Source organism: Mastigoproctus giganteus, chromosome 10 (genome assembly GCF_048544385.1).
Source record: "Mastigoproctus giganteus isolate SK-2022 chromosome 10, ASM4854438v1, whole genome shotgun sequence".
Taxonomy (NCBI): Eukaryota; Metazoa; Arthropoda; class Arachnida; order Uropygi; family Thelyphonidae; genus Mastigoproctus; species Mastigoproctus giganteus.
In genome coordinates, this window is record NC_143584.1 from 163793694 (window position 1) to 163808666 (window position 14973).

At 39.5% G+C, this 14973-nt stretch overlaps 1 protein-coding gene across 1 annotated transcript in view; it reads left to right on the forward strand.

Annotated features, from left to right (window-relative positions):
• The first annotated feature begins 669 nt into the window (after positions 1 to 669).
• ND-42 (NADH dehydrogenase (ubiquinone) subunit ND-42) overlaps positions 670 to 14973 on the forward strand; it is a 116725-nt gene continuing 102421 nt past the window's right edge. Inside the window, exon 1 of the mRNA XM_090382835.1 lies at positions 670 to 1355. Within this exon, the coding sequence (XP_090238961.1) occupies positions 824 to 1355 (532 nt within the window). The 5' untranslated portion in view covers positions 670 to 823. The remainder of the gene's footprint in view (positions 1356 to 14973) is intronic.

Below are 14973 nucleotides of genomic sequence, written 5' to 3' on the forward strand. Positions count from 1 at the left end.
AATCAAGGCTCGATAAATCAGGTGAGCGTGGGGGCCAGGCAACGGGTCTACCACGGCCAATCCATCGACGCCCAAAACGCATGTTCAAATCGTCCCGAACACACCTTCCATAATGGGCAGGCGCCCCATCATGTTGAAACCAAATGTTGCATCTCACATTTGCTGGAACATCGTCAAGTAACCCTGGTATAACTTGTTCAAGAAAGATCCGATATTTAGCGGAGGTCATGCGGGATGGGAACAGGTATGGGCCGACTAAGCAGTCACCGACCATACCTGCCCACACATTTATTGCGAAACGATGTTGTGCCACATGGGGGCGCACTCCGTGTGGGCGCTCTGCTAATCCATACACTAGGTGCATGTCTGCCCGCTCACAGTTCGTATATCGATGCATGCTCTTTGTGCAGAGACTACTGCTTGAATGAGTAAACCAGAAATTTTCCCTCTCGCGAACTGATGAACAGCGCCGTGTACCGACTTACGGTGACGTTTCCGGTTATAGATTCCTATGCGAGTCACATTCCTTTAGATGTTACCTACCTCCCCTAAACGTTTGTACCAATATTTTTGAGACACCCTGTAGAGAACAAAATCTATAAACGAACGACAAGGTTCTTCTGTAATTATTAGTGTGTATTTTTTATATATATTTTTGTTACCTCTGAAAACTCTTGTATGCCACCTAGCGATGGAGGTGTGGAGCACATTGGAAAATAAGATCGTCTGTTGGTGCGACTAATGTTATTACCTGTATTCTGTACAAATTGCTTATATTAATGAATTAACCAAGTTTTGTTTGAATCAGTCATTTCTTTTTTCGATGGCGTTAATAAATATCTGCAACTTTACCACTCGACTTGGTAGCCATGTCACTAAAGGGATGCGTTCTTCAGTGTGGATGCCCAATATTCATAAGCAAGTAGCCTGGATAAGTGGAAAACTTATGCGTGATCCAGACTACAAGAAGCCTGAACCATGGCCTTATGAGACAAAAAAGTTCACATTCTTACACGGTCTCTTTGAGGACACTCTCAGTCGTTTTGATGAGAATACAAAACTTCTCGTTGTTGAAGGAAATATAGCTTCAGGAAAAACTACGTTTGCCCAGTCTTTAGCTAAAGAATTGGACATGCTATATATTTCTGAAGCTAACATGGACGATTATTACATTAGTGATTATGGATATGATCTTAGAGAACTTGACCCATTTCTTCCAGAATCTTTCAAAAGCTTTGATTTGAAGTCATTTTATGGAAATCCGAAACACATTAATACGGCCATGTTTCAAATCCGAATGTATGTTATTCGATTCATGCAGTATCTTGACGCATTAGCACATATTTTAAATACAGGTATGTACTAAATTTACGGTTATTCATAAGTTATTCCAGGTTTTTCATGCCCTACAACATGCAATTGACACACTTGAATAGAAAAATTACAATAAGTAGAACCAAGATAGTATAGTAACCTTCGTAAATCAACCCAGGAGCTCACATCTGGTGAGTATGGGCTTGGCACACCCAGGGTCCTGAGCTGGATATCTTTCTTGGTGATTCCCTTCTTGTTCTCTCTCTCTCTGGGTAATTCAGAAATTTTTTTTTTTTGGCTGGTGCAGCATAAGCCTCAGTCTTCCTTGCATCATAAAGCTAATAATAATAAAAATATATGATTCACCAAAGAAATCCACCTAGACAACAGCAGTCTTTTGAAGTGTTCATAAGTAGTTTCCACGCAGTGGACTGATATAGACAAAAATCAAAGTGTGTAAGAGAGGGGGGGATATGAGGGATTGTGTGTGTTTTTGTTATGTCCATGTCTATTCCCACACCAGTTTGCCTATGCATGTACAAAAAAAAAAAAAAAAATGTGAGAAGATCTGATTGAGGTCTTTAAGGCTTTCAATAGATTTAGTAAAGGAAATATTTATTGAGTATTGCATTCAGGTTTGACAGCCTCATTTTTGGAAGGATGTGGATCTGTTTCAATTGTGTGCAGTGAAGAGTAGCAAGATTAGTCAGGACACAAAACGGTAAGGTACTCTAACTAAGAAAGACTGCAGTTTTCAAATTGCAGTGGCTGGAAGCTAGGCACTTGTGAGGGGATCTGATTGAGGTCTTTAAGGCTTTCAATAGATTCAGTAAGGGAAATATTTAGGGGATCCTCACTCTTGCTCAGACAACAACATAATGGGTTGTAAATTTAAATTTAGGAAGGTTGGATGCAGGATAGATGTGTTAAAATTTGCTTTCAGCAAGAGAGTAGTTCATTAGCATTAGTAGAGGCATATGATGCAAGAAAGCAAGCTTATGCAGCATCAGCCAAAAAAAAAAAAAAAAAAAAAACGCACTTCCACGTCACCCCTTCGTTCATTCAAAATACTTGTCCAGTTGAGCCTTAAATTTATTTAGGCTATCAACTTCCACAACAAGGGATGGACGTCTGTTCCACCAACCAACTACCCGCTGGCTAAAGGCAAATTTCCACACGTCTATCCTACATCTGTCTTTCCTCAATTGAATTTATGCCCTCTCAGGTGATTATTCTGAGCAAGAGAAAGAATCCCATCAGCATTGAGCATGCTCAAACCATTCAAGGCTTTATACACCTCTATCAGATCACCTCGCCGGTGCCTAGTCTCCAGACAATGTAATTTGCAAAACTTAAGCCTTTCTTCGTAAGAGCACCCCTTTGTTCCATTCACTAATCTTGTTGCCCTTCTCTGTACTTGTTTCAGCATCTCTACATCCTTCTTGAAATGAGGCCTCCAGACCTGTATACAGTACTCAAGGTGTGGCCTAACCATTGCCTTATACAAGGGAATAATCACCTCCTTATCCCTGCTAGAAAAATTCCTGTATATCATTGACAAGACACCATGAGCTACTCTTGCAGATCGTCTGCACTGCTCAGAGAACTTCATATCTGCCTGCACAATTACCCCCAGGTCCCTTTCATTCTCTACCACTGTCAGTGTAGTACCACAGAGTTGATACGTTGCTCTGGGATTGCTGTTTCCCATGTGTAGTACTTTATATTTGTCAATGTTAAACTTCATTTGCCACCTCTCAGCCCATCTGCTCAACCTTTCCAGATCCTGTTGCAGTAGCATAGTGTCAGTAGTGTCCTTGACAACCCTGCCAATATTTGTATCGTCTGCAAACTTGGACATTAAGCTTGGTATACCATCATCAATATCATTTATAAATACCGAAAACAATAATGGACCCAACACTGAACCCTGAGGGACTCCACTGATAACATTAGTCCACGATGAGCAGTATCCAATGATTACCACTCTCTGTCTTCTCCCCCTCAACCACCCCTTTATCCATAGCAGCAATTTGCCTCCAATGGCACACTGCTCCAATTTGTGGAGCAGTCTTCCATGTGTAACAGTATCAAAAGCCTTTCTAAGATCCAAGTAGTAGTAGTAGTAGTGGCATGTGATGCAAGAAAGCATGTGTATGAGCTTATGCAGCATCAGCCAAAAAAAAAAAAAAAAATCACACCATTCCCTCCAAATGTCTGTCCAGTTCCTCCTTAAATTTATTTAACCTATCAACTTCCACAACAACAGATGGAAGTTTGTTCCAGCAATTAACCAAACGCTGGCTAAAGGAAAATTTCTGCACATCTATTCTCTATCTGTCTTTTCTTAATTTGAATTTATGCCCCTTTAGGTTCGTAATCTGAACAAGTGGAAGGATCCCATCAGAATTCAGCATGCTCAACCCATTCAAGTATATAATATCAAAGTTATTCCCTGCATCCAGTTCTTTTGTGACTGCATCATAGTATCCAATCAAATTGGTCAGGCAAGACTTCCCCTTAACAAAACCATGCTGTATCCGAGCTATAACTGAAGTCTTGTCTAGATGATCCTACAGTGCTTCTTTAACTCCATTAATTTTGCTGGAAAGAAGTTAAACTCACAGTTCTATAATTACTTGTGTCGGCCTTTCATCCTCCTTTGTGAATTGGGGTCACATTTTCACATCTCCAGTCTGTGGGTACTTCCCCTGAGTCCAAGGAAGCTCTCATAATTATGGCTGAGGGTTTGCTTACTTCCTTTGCTGCCTCCTTTAATATAACTGGATAGATCTCATCCATCCCAGGTGCCTTTCTTATGTTTATCTTCAACAATTTCTCCTCCACTTTACTCTCAGTTGTGACAAGATTTTCTAGCTTACTGCAAGAGTTGAATGCACCTCTGACATTCCCCTTGCTGAATAACTCCTCATGTGTGAATGTCGATGCAAAATATTCATTTAGTTTGTTAGCTACCTGAGCAGGATCATCAACAGTTGACCCATCGATATCAAGTGGACCAATCTGATTCATCCCCTTCCTTCTAGAGTTTACATAAGTAAAGAACTCTTTGCTGTTTTTCTTTGCATCCCTTGCCAAAGATTTCTCGTAATCTGCCTTTGCGTGCCTAACCTCCTTTGTAACTTGGTTACAGATCAACTTGTATCCATCATAGTCTTCTTTTCTTGTGTTAATTTATATGTATCCCATGAATTTTTCTTCTGTGTCATATGTCTCATTAGTTCATCTGACATCCACTTAGGCCTAAACCTTGAACAATATTTCTTAGTTGGTATGTAAAACCTAGTAGCTTCCAAGATAAGTTCTTTGAATGCTTCCCATTTTGAATTTGCTGTTGGTAACATCTTCGGTTGGTCCCACTGTATAGAATTTAAATACTGTCTCAGACCATCCTAGTCGCCTTTAGGAAAGCAATAACCCTTCCCTATACCCCTGATGGTAGTTACCTCTTTGAGTAAATCCCACTTCAGCACACTGTGATCACTGCCACCTAGTGATTCCTTTATCTGCAGATTCTTAATACATGAAGAATCACTACTGATAATCAAATCACGAGTATTACTCCCTCTAGTTGCCTCTCAAACATGCTAATGTAGAAAACAATCATCCAATAAATCCACAAAAGCCTTGCTAATGTGTGAGTGACCAACCCACAAATTCCAGTCAATATCTGGGAAATTAAAATCCCCCATTATAAGACTCTCCGATTTACTGGCCCACTCTATTTCCCTGTTCAGTTTCTTATTATACTCATCAGAGTCATTAGACCTATAGCACACTCCTACTCTCAATTTTGATCTCCCAATGCTTATGTCACACCAAACTGACTTGACACTGCACTGTCCAGCAATGTCGACTGGCTTCACTTCCTTGGAGTTTGTGTTTCTTAACTAATAGCATAACCCCCTCCTCCCTTCCTGTCCTGTCTATCTTTTCTGTACACATTGTACTCCCCAAATTCCAGTTCTGCATTCGTTATATCTGTGTGACACAACGTCTCTGATATCCCAACAATATCTGCCTTTGATGTTTTGAGCAAGACCTCAAATTCATGAAATTTATTTACCAAACTCCTAACATTGGTGTATGCGCAAGTATACATGCACATGTTTCTATTCTTAGCCTACCCTAACACAACCCATGTGTTTACTTGTACCCCAATGATTCCCAGCAGTCTCTGAAATATCCTGCATCTTGTTTTTCAGGCTGCTGCTCATTCCAATAGAAGCAGTGCAAGAATCACTTTCACCTCTGCCAGTGGCTACTGTTAATCCATTAGTCCTTGTATCCCCCCCCCCCAAGTTAGCAGTTTTCCGACCCACCTAACACTGCCTCGATAGCATCAGAAAATATTCTTGCACCATTTCTATTCTATTTAAGTGTACCCCATCCCTGTAGAAGCAATCTCTCCTGTTAACAAGTATAGACCAGGCTGAAAAAAATTTATCCCCTTGAACCTTGCACAATCTTTCCAGGGCCGAATTGATCGACAGGGCTCTCATCATATAGTCCCTCCTATTGTGTCTGGGCAGAATTGCAGACACTTTCAAACTCAACCCTAATTCACGGCTTTTTTTCAACAGTGACCTGTACTTGTTAAGTAATTCTGCCATTCTCCTACTCTTAATATCATTAGTGCCAACGTGTACAACTATATCACCTTTTGTGCCCTTAAAAGATGATATCCGCACAACATCATCAACCCTTGACCCCGGCAGACATACCCTGGTCCTGTTCCACCTATTCTTTTTACAAAGCATGCTCTCCATTTCCCTGACAATAGAGTCACCAACAACTACTAGTTCGTGTGGGAGTAGTGCATTCTGCCTTGGGGGTTGCCACTGTGTTGCATGATGACCAAGTGCAAGCTTTGGCGTTGATGTGGGCAGCTGAGAGCTTGATGGGCCCCTCAATTTAGTTCCTTCGAGGGCATCCACCCTGTCCTTCAAGCTCTCATATAGGCCAATAACAACGCTGAGTTGTTGCCTGATTTCCTTACACTCCTTACATCGCGTGCACACACAGACAACCCCCATGGCAATATCATGTCCCATACCCAATTGCTCCACAAACATCATGCAAGCAGTGCATTTTAAAAGACTGTGATTCAGAGGGCAACTGCTCCCCCCCCCCTCAGTTCTCCCCTGAGCCACAGTACTCCCATTAGCTTGAGCCTTTTGCTTTGCTGCTCTGGTCTGAGTCATGATTTTATTTCAATAAAATTTCTATTTCAGTACAAAATTATAACCCTAAACTTGTATCCCAACACTGTTATAACGCTATATATATTTTTCAGTATCGAGTATTATCTAAGAGTTCCGTTTATATAACTTCCGTATAAAGTTATGTATTAATTAATTATGTTACGTTTGTAATCTAAGTCGTTATATGTATTTAGTTAAAAGTACAATTTAATTGACAACGAAGTTTAACAAGATTAATAGATTTTACTGATTAATTGACAATATTATATTATATACTGTACTAAGCTTTCGCTGTCTAGTTCGGGATATAACGTGTCGTATAACAATGGCTGCAAGTTACGAACGGTAAATCTACGGACACTTAAGTATTAATTAACTTCCAAATCTCAATGTCTCAATTCAGAATAAACTAAGGATCCTGACTAGATCTATAAGCTACTTATAGAAAATAATTTGATGTCACAATTGGTCAATAAAGCAGCTAAATATGGCTAAAAAACTTCTCGTTGTTTTTTTTTTTTTAATTGTTTGTTATTTAACAGTTTTAAAAATTTGTACCTTTATTTTATGTATATGTGGAGCCATCCATGCTAGAATTCTTATATAAGTTCTTTGAGATATTGACTGTTATCAAAGTGAAATTATATATGCGTGTACGCTGTATGACCAAAAATATTCAGGCAGCACGGGCAGTTGTAAAAAGGACTTTCAATTCAAAAACTAAATACACAGTCCTCCATGACAGTATAGTCACATTTGAAGAGGTCAGAGTGTAATTCCTGGGCTAAGGTAAAGAAAGCCAACACAGGAACCATGGGAAAAGTCAGCCAACTTACCTAGAAAATTTGTTTGCCGATACCGCATTGTTGATATGTTGATTGACAGATAGGCATGGCAAACTATGAAATGATTGGGGGTGGGCATGACAGATGACAAGCTGCTGTGTATTTGGAAGTTCATTAATACTTAAGTGTCCGTAGATTTACCATTCGTAATTTGCCGACATTGTTATACAATGCAACGTTATATCCCGAATTGAGTAAAGAATGGTGCATAATTAGTTTTGTAATGAACAGTAAACAGATAATAGTAGCAATGAATCTTTTAAAGATGGAAGAAAGTTGTAAGGAAAATAAAATGTTGCTTGATTTTTTGATGAAAACTAAATTAATAAGACCAAAATTGTACTGTTTTAAGTGCAATGATTATTTTAAACTAATTGAATCATGAGCAGAGGCATATGGAAAGTTCTGGTATTGTAAAAAATGTTCTGTGCAAATTTCTTTATTAAAACATAGTTTTATGGAAAATACAAAACTTCCATTAAAAAAGATAATGTATATTATATACTTTTGGTCAACGTACATGCCAGTAACTATGACAGCATTCCGTCTAGAGATTACAAAAGTAACAGCAATTTAGTTTTATAAGAAACTAAGAGATATTTGTGAATTGCTCTTGTTAAAAAACCCATTAAGGGGGGAACTGTAGAAGCAGATGAAACTGTATTGGTAAAACCAAAACATCACAGAGGATGAAATTTAACTGCTAAGAAGAAATGGGTGTTTGGAGTATTTAACAGAGAATAAAAATTCGTCTTCATGAAATTCATAATAAAAATCGGAAAGCAAGAACTCTTTTATGCATTATTAGAAAAGTAGTGAAGAAGAAAAATACTACCATCATAACAGATGAATGCCGTGGATTTAGGCTTATTATGGCCTCAGAAAAAAAGAATTACAAACATTTAACGGTGAAACACAAGGAACATTTTGTAGATCTGCATACAGGAACACATATGAATAACATCAAAGCCCAGTGGAAGGAACTAAAGTGTGACTAAAATGGCAGCTGTAAAGATATGTTGACGGGTCACATGAATGAATATATGTGGCATAAGATTTATGGGAAAAATCATAGACACTTTCCAGAATAAAAATCAAATTGTGAATAGCTTTTGAGGTCCAACTATATGATTTGTATTCGTGAAATTGGTTTTTTTTTTTTTGATTTTTTTTTTCCAGAAAAAGTTCCATTCATTTTTATGTTCTTCATTAGATTTTTTCTCATTATTAAAAGCAGATTTTTGGAGTTCGTGAGTGTTTTTATTATTTTATTGATTTATGTTTGGTTACGAAAAAAGGAAAAGATTTTTTTATTTTTCGATATATTTCATAATCTGACCTTATATGGTAGGTTAGGAAATAATAGGAAAAGAAAGAAAGATTCTTTATATAGTAGTAATATTAAACTGTTAAGAAGCAAAATAAGCAGAAAAAGGAAAATAACAAAAGTTGTTTTGTTATAATATCACAATATATATATATATATATATATATATTGTGATATGATAACAATATTGTGATATGATTTGGTCCTTGAGGATGTCACAGACATTGATGTGATGGAACAGATATTCTGGTGACATTCAAGTCAAGTAGACCCAATTTCGGCGAATTCCGGATGGTCTGTAACAGCCAAATCCTCTGCTTGCACCTTCACGGTGGTGCGACTGTTGGTAATCCTGAGTATAACCTCCATGCACAAGCACACTGTGGGTGACCACCCAGGTATGAACCAATGTAAGCAAGGGTCGAGCTGTGGCGTCCACACCACATGGGTGCCTCCGTAGCCAGGTGGGCAGGAGCAGCAGTGCGTAGCACACACTTCTTGATTAGACCGGGGTTCGAGCCTGTGCCCACCAAATACGGGGGATGCAGAAAGGTCAGGGAATGACCAACGCATATCCCCGGAGCAATATGGCCTTAGTTGCTAATGCTCCTAAAAACCAAATAACAAACAACAACACCACATGGAGCAATGCTGCCCCTCTGTGTTAACATGCAATACTAGGTGGTAGATGACTCTCATCAACCGGTGCAATACCACCACTTTGCTTATTGGAGGCTTGAAGTGGTGAAACCCATTTTTAGTCTCCAGAGCTAAGTTCCAGTCAACCCTTCCCCATCTCTTCCATCATGCAGTATGACTGATGACTTTTGAGGCAATGATGAACATCATGGCAAGATCCAATCTTCCTTACATTTTGAGGGTACAGCTCTAAAATGGTGTTCGCAGGCCGGCCGCTAGTTAGTACACCAAACTGAACCTATTGGTAACTCTTTAGGAGGCTTCCAGATCAGCTAGTGTATAATCTTGCTACCTCTACTCTGCCAGATAGTGATTGGAGGGAGTCGGAGTAGTGTATGCGGGGGGGCATTGTTGAGGCCACGTTTTCATTTCACAAATATATGTGGTCTCAATTCTAATCTCAACGATGTCCATTTCCACTTGCAGTCTGCCAAACCCCATGTACTTTTTCTGACAGAATTCCAGTTATTGGTTAATTCAACTGCTGCTCATCTCAGCTGCCCAAATTATTCACTGTATGATTCCTTTCGCCTCAAAGGTGGTACTTGTGCACATATCCGTTTCGATATTCCCTGTCAGAGAATTGGTAATTTGGAATCTCCACTCTTCGATCTTCTCTGGCTTAAAATCTCTCTACCTCATTGTGTCAAATTCATCTGTTGTCTCTACTGTTCTCCCAACTCCACTATTCACTTGGAGCTCTTTGACTTCCTCTCTTTGCAACTTAACTTTCTCCAGTCCAGCTTTCCTAACTATGAGGTAATTTTCCTTGGTAATTTTAATGTTCACAACTCCAGCTGGTTTCCGTTTTTTAGTAACACTGACCCAGCTGCTCGAGATGCTGAGGCTTTTGCAATTTCTAATGATCTTGCACAGATTGTTCATTTACCTACAAGAATAACAGACAATCCTAACCATACAGCCAACAGACTTGATCTTTTTCTCACAAACTACCCTTCTAAGTACACGGTCGAAGTGAGTGGTCCTTTAGGTACCTCAGATCACAACTTGGTGATTGTCTTTTCTCCAATGGAGCCTTTATCTCATGGCTATTCCAACCTTGTATTGTTTGGCATTACAAGAATGCAAAATGGGATGATCTGCGAGATTTGTTTTCTTTTCCTTGGTCAGGCTACTGTTTCAAAACTTCTGATGTCAACGTTTGTTCAGATCGTATCAGTGAAATTATTCTTGTAGGAATGGAATCCTTTATTCCACACTCCACTTTAAAATCTCGTCCTTCATCTAAATCTTGGTTTTCCAATAAATATGCTAAGGCTGTTCAAGAGAAGAATGTTGCATATCGCAATTGGCTTGCTTCCAACTCTTCAGAGTCATTTTCTGCTTATACCAAAGCTCGCAACAATTGTAAAGCAGTCATTAATCAGTCCAAACTAGATTTTGAACAGGCTAAGAGTAGAAAACTACTCTTAGCCTGTTCTTGCCCTAATGGTAGCCGAGCATTCTGGTCTCTTGCCAAAGCTATTGGCCACAACTTTTGCCCATCTCTGCTCCCACCTCTCTCAAAACCAGATGGTTCTGTTGTCACTTCAGCCAAGGATAAAGCTGCTAGCATTGCATTTTTCTTCCAACTCTTGTATTAATGATATTGGTAAAACACCTCCCACCATTCCCAACTTGCTCCATTCAATGCCTCCTGTGGTCTTCCGTCAAAAGGATGTCAGAAGGATTTTGATGAATCTTGATGCTATGAAAGCTCCAGGTCCTGATGGTATTTCTCCACTTGTTTTCAACACCTGTGCTCCTGAACTTACTCCTGTTCTTTGCTGCCTTTTTTCACTTTCTTATTCCAAATGTGCTTTTCCTTCTGCTTGGAAATTTGCTCATATCCAGCCAGTTCCTAAAAAGGGTGACAAGTCCCTCCCATCCAATTATCATCCCATTTCAATTACTTCTACTCTTTCTAAAGTAATGGTGAAATCAATTAATTGCCAACTATTAAAGTATCTAGAAACCTTCCGTCTGATCAACGATCGCCAGTATGGATTCCGTCAGTGTCGATCCACTGGTGATATTTTGGCTTATGTTACACATTTATGTACAAATTCAATGGAAAAGTTTGGTGAAACACAAGCAGTTTCTCTTGACATCTCAAAGGCTTTCGATCGTGTTTGGCATAAAGGTCTTCTAAACAAGCTTTCATCTTATGGTTTGCCATCTATTTTTTGTAATTGGTTATCCAGTTTTCTCTCTGATCGCTCACTGAGGGTGATGGTAGATGGCTATGTCTTCTAACTTCTCCACTACTGGTGTCCCCCAAGGTTCAGTTCTTTCCCCTACTATCTTCATCTTGCATATTAATGACCTTCTTCCATTGACTAGAAATCCTATCCATAGTTTTGCTGATGATAGCACATTGCATTCCACTTTCCATTTTGAAAAACCTTCCCTGCTCAATCAGCTTCAACTTCTCGAATATCCGCTACCAATTCCTTAAATGCTGATGTCCAGGTAATTCTCTAGTGAGGGAAAGATAACTTAATTGATTTCAATCCTTCTGTATCTCAGTCTTGTCTTATATCTCGCAAAAAGGATTCTTCTGCTCCCATGCTTATCTTTGGTGGCACTCCGATTTCTAGGCAAGTTGATATATCTCTTTTGGGGATTTCCTTGACTTCCAATCTCCCTTGGCACAAGCACATTACAAATATTGCTTCCTCTGCATCTAAAAAACTTGGTTTTCTCTTTCACTCTTGGCTTTGCTTTTTTTCCAAACAGCTGTTCACTCTGTAGAAATCGCAAATCTGCCCTGCCATGGAATAATGTTCCCACATCTGGGGCGGTGCCCCCAAAACCTCTCTCAGGCTTCTATATTTCATTCAGAAAAGAGCAGTTAGGTTAATTAATGACTCCTCTCTAACAGTGTCTCTCCACTCTCTGTCTCATAGATGTACTGTTTCTGTTGCATGCCTTTTCTATAGATACTTCCATGGGCACTGTTCTGCTGAATTGGCTTCTATAATTCCCGGTCTCTCTCTCCCTTTCAAAACAGTCGGAACACGTGCCGCCACCAGTCAACATCCATTTACTGTCTAACTTCAAACACACAGAACCAACTTTTCACCTTCCTCGTTTATTCATTCAACTTTTGTTAATGTCAACAAATATCATCTTTCATCTTCTCAACCTCCAACCCAATCATGGTACTAAGTACTTTAGGTTCTAATACCTCTCGTGTTTGGGATTTTCATAAAAAAAAAATATATATATATATATATATTGTGAATAGCTTTTTAGGTATTGATTGACGTTATGATATGTGTGTATCTGTGCAAGTGTCTTTAAAAATACAGTAATAAAAAATTAATATTTTGTTAATAAACAATGTATGCATTAGTCCACCCATGATTCTAAAGAAAAAAGGTCAAGTTACCCCCCTCCACTTTGGGAGGAGTTCAAGCTCCCATGGGATTCAAGTGAAGCTAACCTGACCTCTTTTCACCATTATGGAAAGCGTTCATTAGGGCATATGTACATTGATTGCCAGTACATTGTAATCAGTACATTGATTGCCACGCCTACCTGTCAATCAATATATTGTTCTCAACTTCTGCTCCAGACCAATAACACCTACCATCTATTTACCGAGCAAGCAGCGCTGGAGTGCGGTATTGGCAAACAAATTTTCCGGTTAAGTTAGCCGATGTTTCCTGTGGTTCTCATGTTGCCTTTCTTTACCTTCACCAATTCCTGTCTATGGTTGGAAGAATTTTATAAAGTTCTCTGCAATTGAGGCTGTAGTTAGCCAATCTTGGGTGGATGGAGTAGGATTCCCCACTGTGGGTTATTCTCTGAGTTTTTCAGCCTTACAACATGCAGATCGGCCCATGAATACACACTTGTACAGACGTAATATACAGTGACGTAATATGTACTAAGTAAGTCACTAATGTTCCTGAAACCCTATAACAAAAACCAAATACATAGTAGGACAGTAGGACCACCTCTGGTCTGTATGATAGCCTCAACTCTCCTGGACAGTCCAGGCCAGAATTTGCTTCCATTCCATTCCATTCCATAGCCAGTTTGAAAGAGGGCTATAACCAAAACCAGTTTGGCCACAAACTTATCAAACACTCCAATTTATCCCACAGATGTTTAGTGGGCTCTGAGCTGACTAGTCTTAATTTTTTGAAGATTATTTTCAACAATGCAATCTTGCTTCACCCGTGCTGTGTGGAGCGTTGTTATGCCGATACTGACAAGGCCCATTTAGTAGTAGTAGTAGTGGCATGTGATGCAAGAAAGCAAGTGTATGAGCTTATGCAGCATCAGCAAAAAAAAAAAAAAATCACACAATTTCCTCCAAATGCCTGTCCAGTTCCTCCTTAAATTTATTCAACCTATTAACTTCCACAACAACAGATGGAAGTTTGTTCCAGCAATTAACCACCCGCTGGCTAAAGGCAAATTTCCGCACATCTATTCTACATCTGTCTTTTCTTAATTTGAATTTATGCCCCTTTAGGTTCGTAATCTGAACAAGTGGAAGGATCCCATCAGAATTCAGCATGCTCAACCCATTCAAGGCCTTATATACCTCAATCAGATCAGGTGCCTAGTCTCCAGCCACTGCAATTTGCAGAACTTAAGCCTCTCTTGGTAAGAGGATCCCCTCATTCCCCTCACCAATCTTGTTGCCCTTCTCTGTACACGCTCAAGTAAATCTACATCCTTCCTAAAATGAGGCCTCCAGACCTGTACGCAGTACTCAAGGCATGGCCTGACCATTGCCTTATACAGAGGGATAATCACCTCCTTTTCCCTGCTAGCAAAATTCCTATATATCATTGACAAAACCCCATGACCTGCCCTGGCAGCCTGTCTGCATTGCTCAGAAAACTTCATATCTGACTGCAAAATTACTCCCAGGTCTTTTTCATTTTCTACCACCTTAAGTGTAGTACCACACAGTTGGTACGTTTCTCTGGGGTTACTTCTACCCATATGTAGTACTTTGCATTTGTCAAGGTTAAACTTCAGTTGCCACTTCTTAGCCCATCTGCCCAAATTATCTAGATCCTATTGCAGTAGCACACTGCCATCACTGTCCTTAACAACCCTGCCAACCTTTGTATCATCTGCAAAGTTCGACATTAAGCCTGATATACCTTCATCAATATCACTGATAAATATACAAAACAACAGTGGACCTAACACCAAACCCTGTGGGACTCCACTAATAACATTAGTCCACGAAGAGCAGCAACCATTGATTACCACCCTCTGTCTTCTGCCACTTAACCATCCTTTTATCCATTGTAGCAACTTACACTTAATACCATTCTGCTCCAATTTGTACAATAGTCTTCCATGCGCAAAAGGTCAAAAGCTTTCTTGAAATCCAAATATATGATTTCATAATTTCATATAAGGGCAACAAGATTAGTGAATGGAACAAAGGGGTGCTCTTACGAAGAAAGGCTTAAGTTTTGCAAATTACAGAGTCTGGAGACTAGGCACCGGCGAGGTGATCTGATAGAGGTGTATAAGGCTTTGAATGGTTTGAGCATGCTCAATGCCAATGGGATTCTTCATCTTG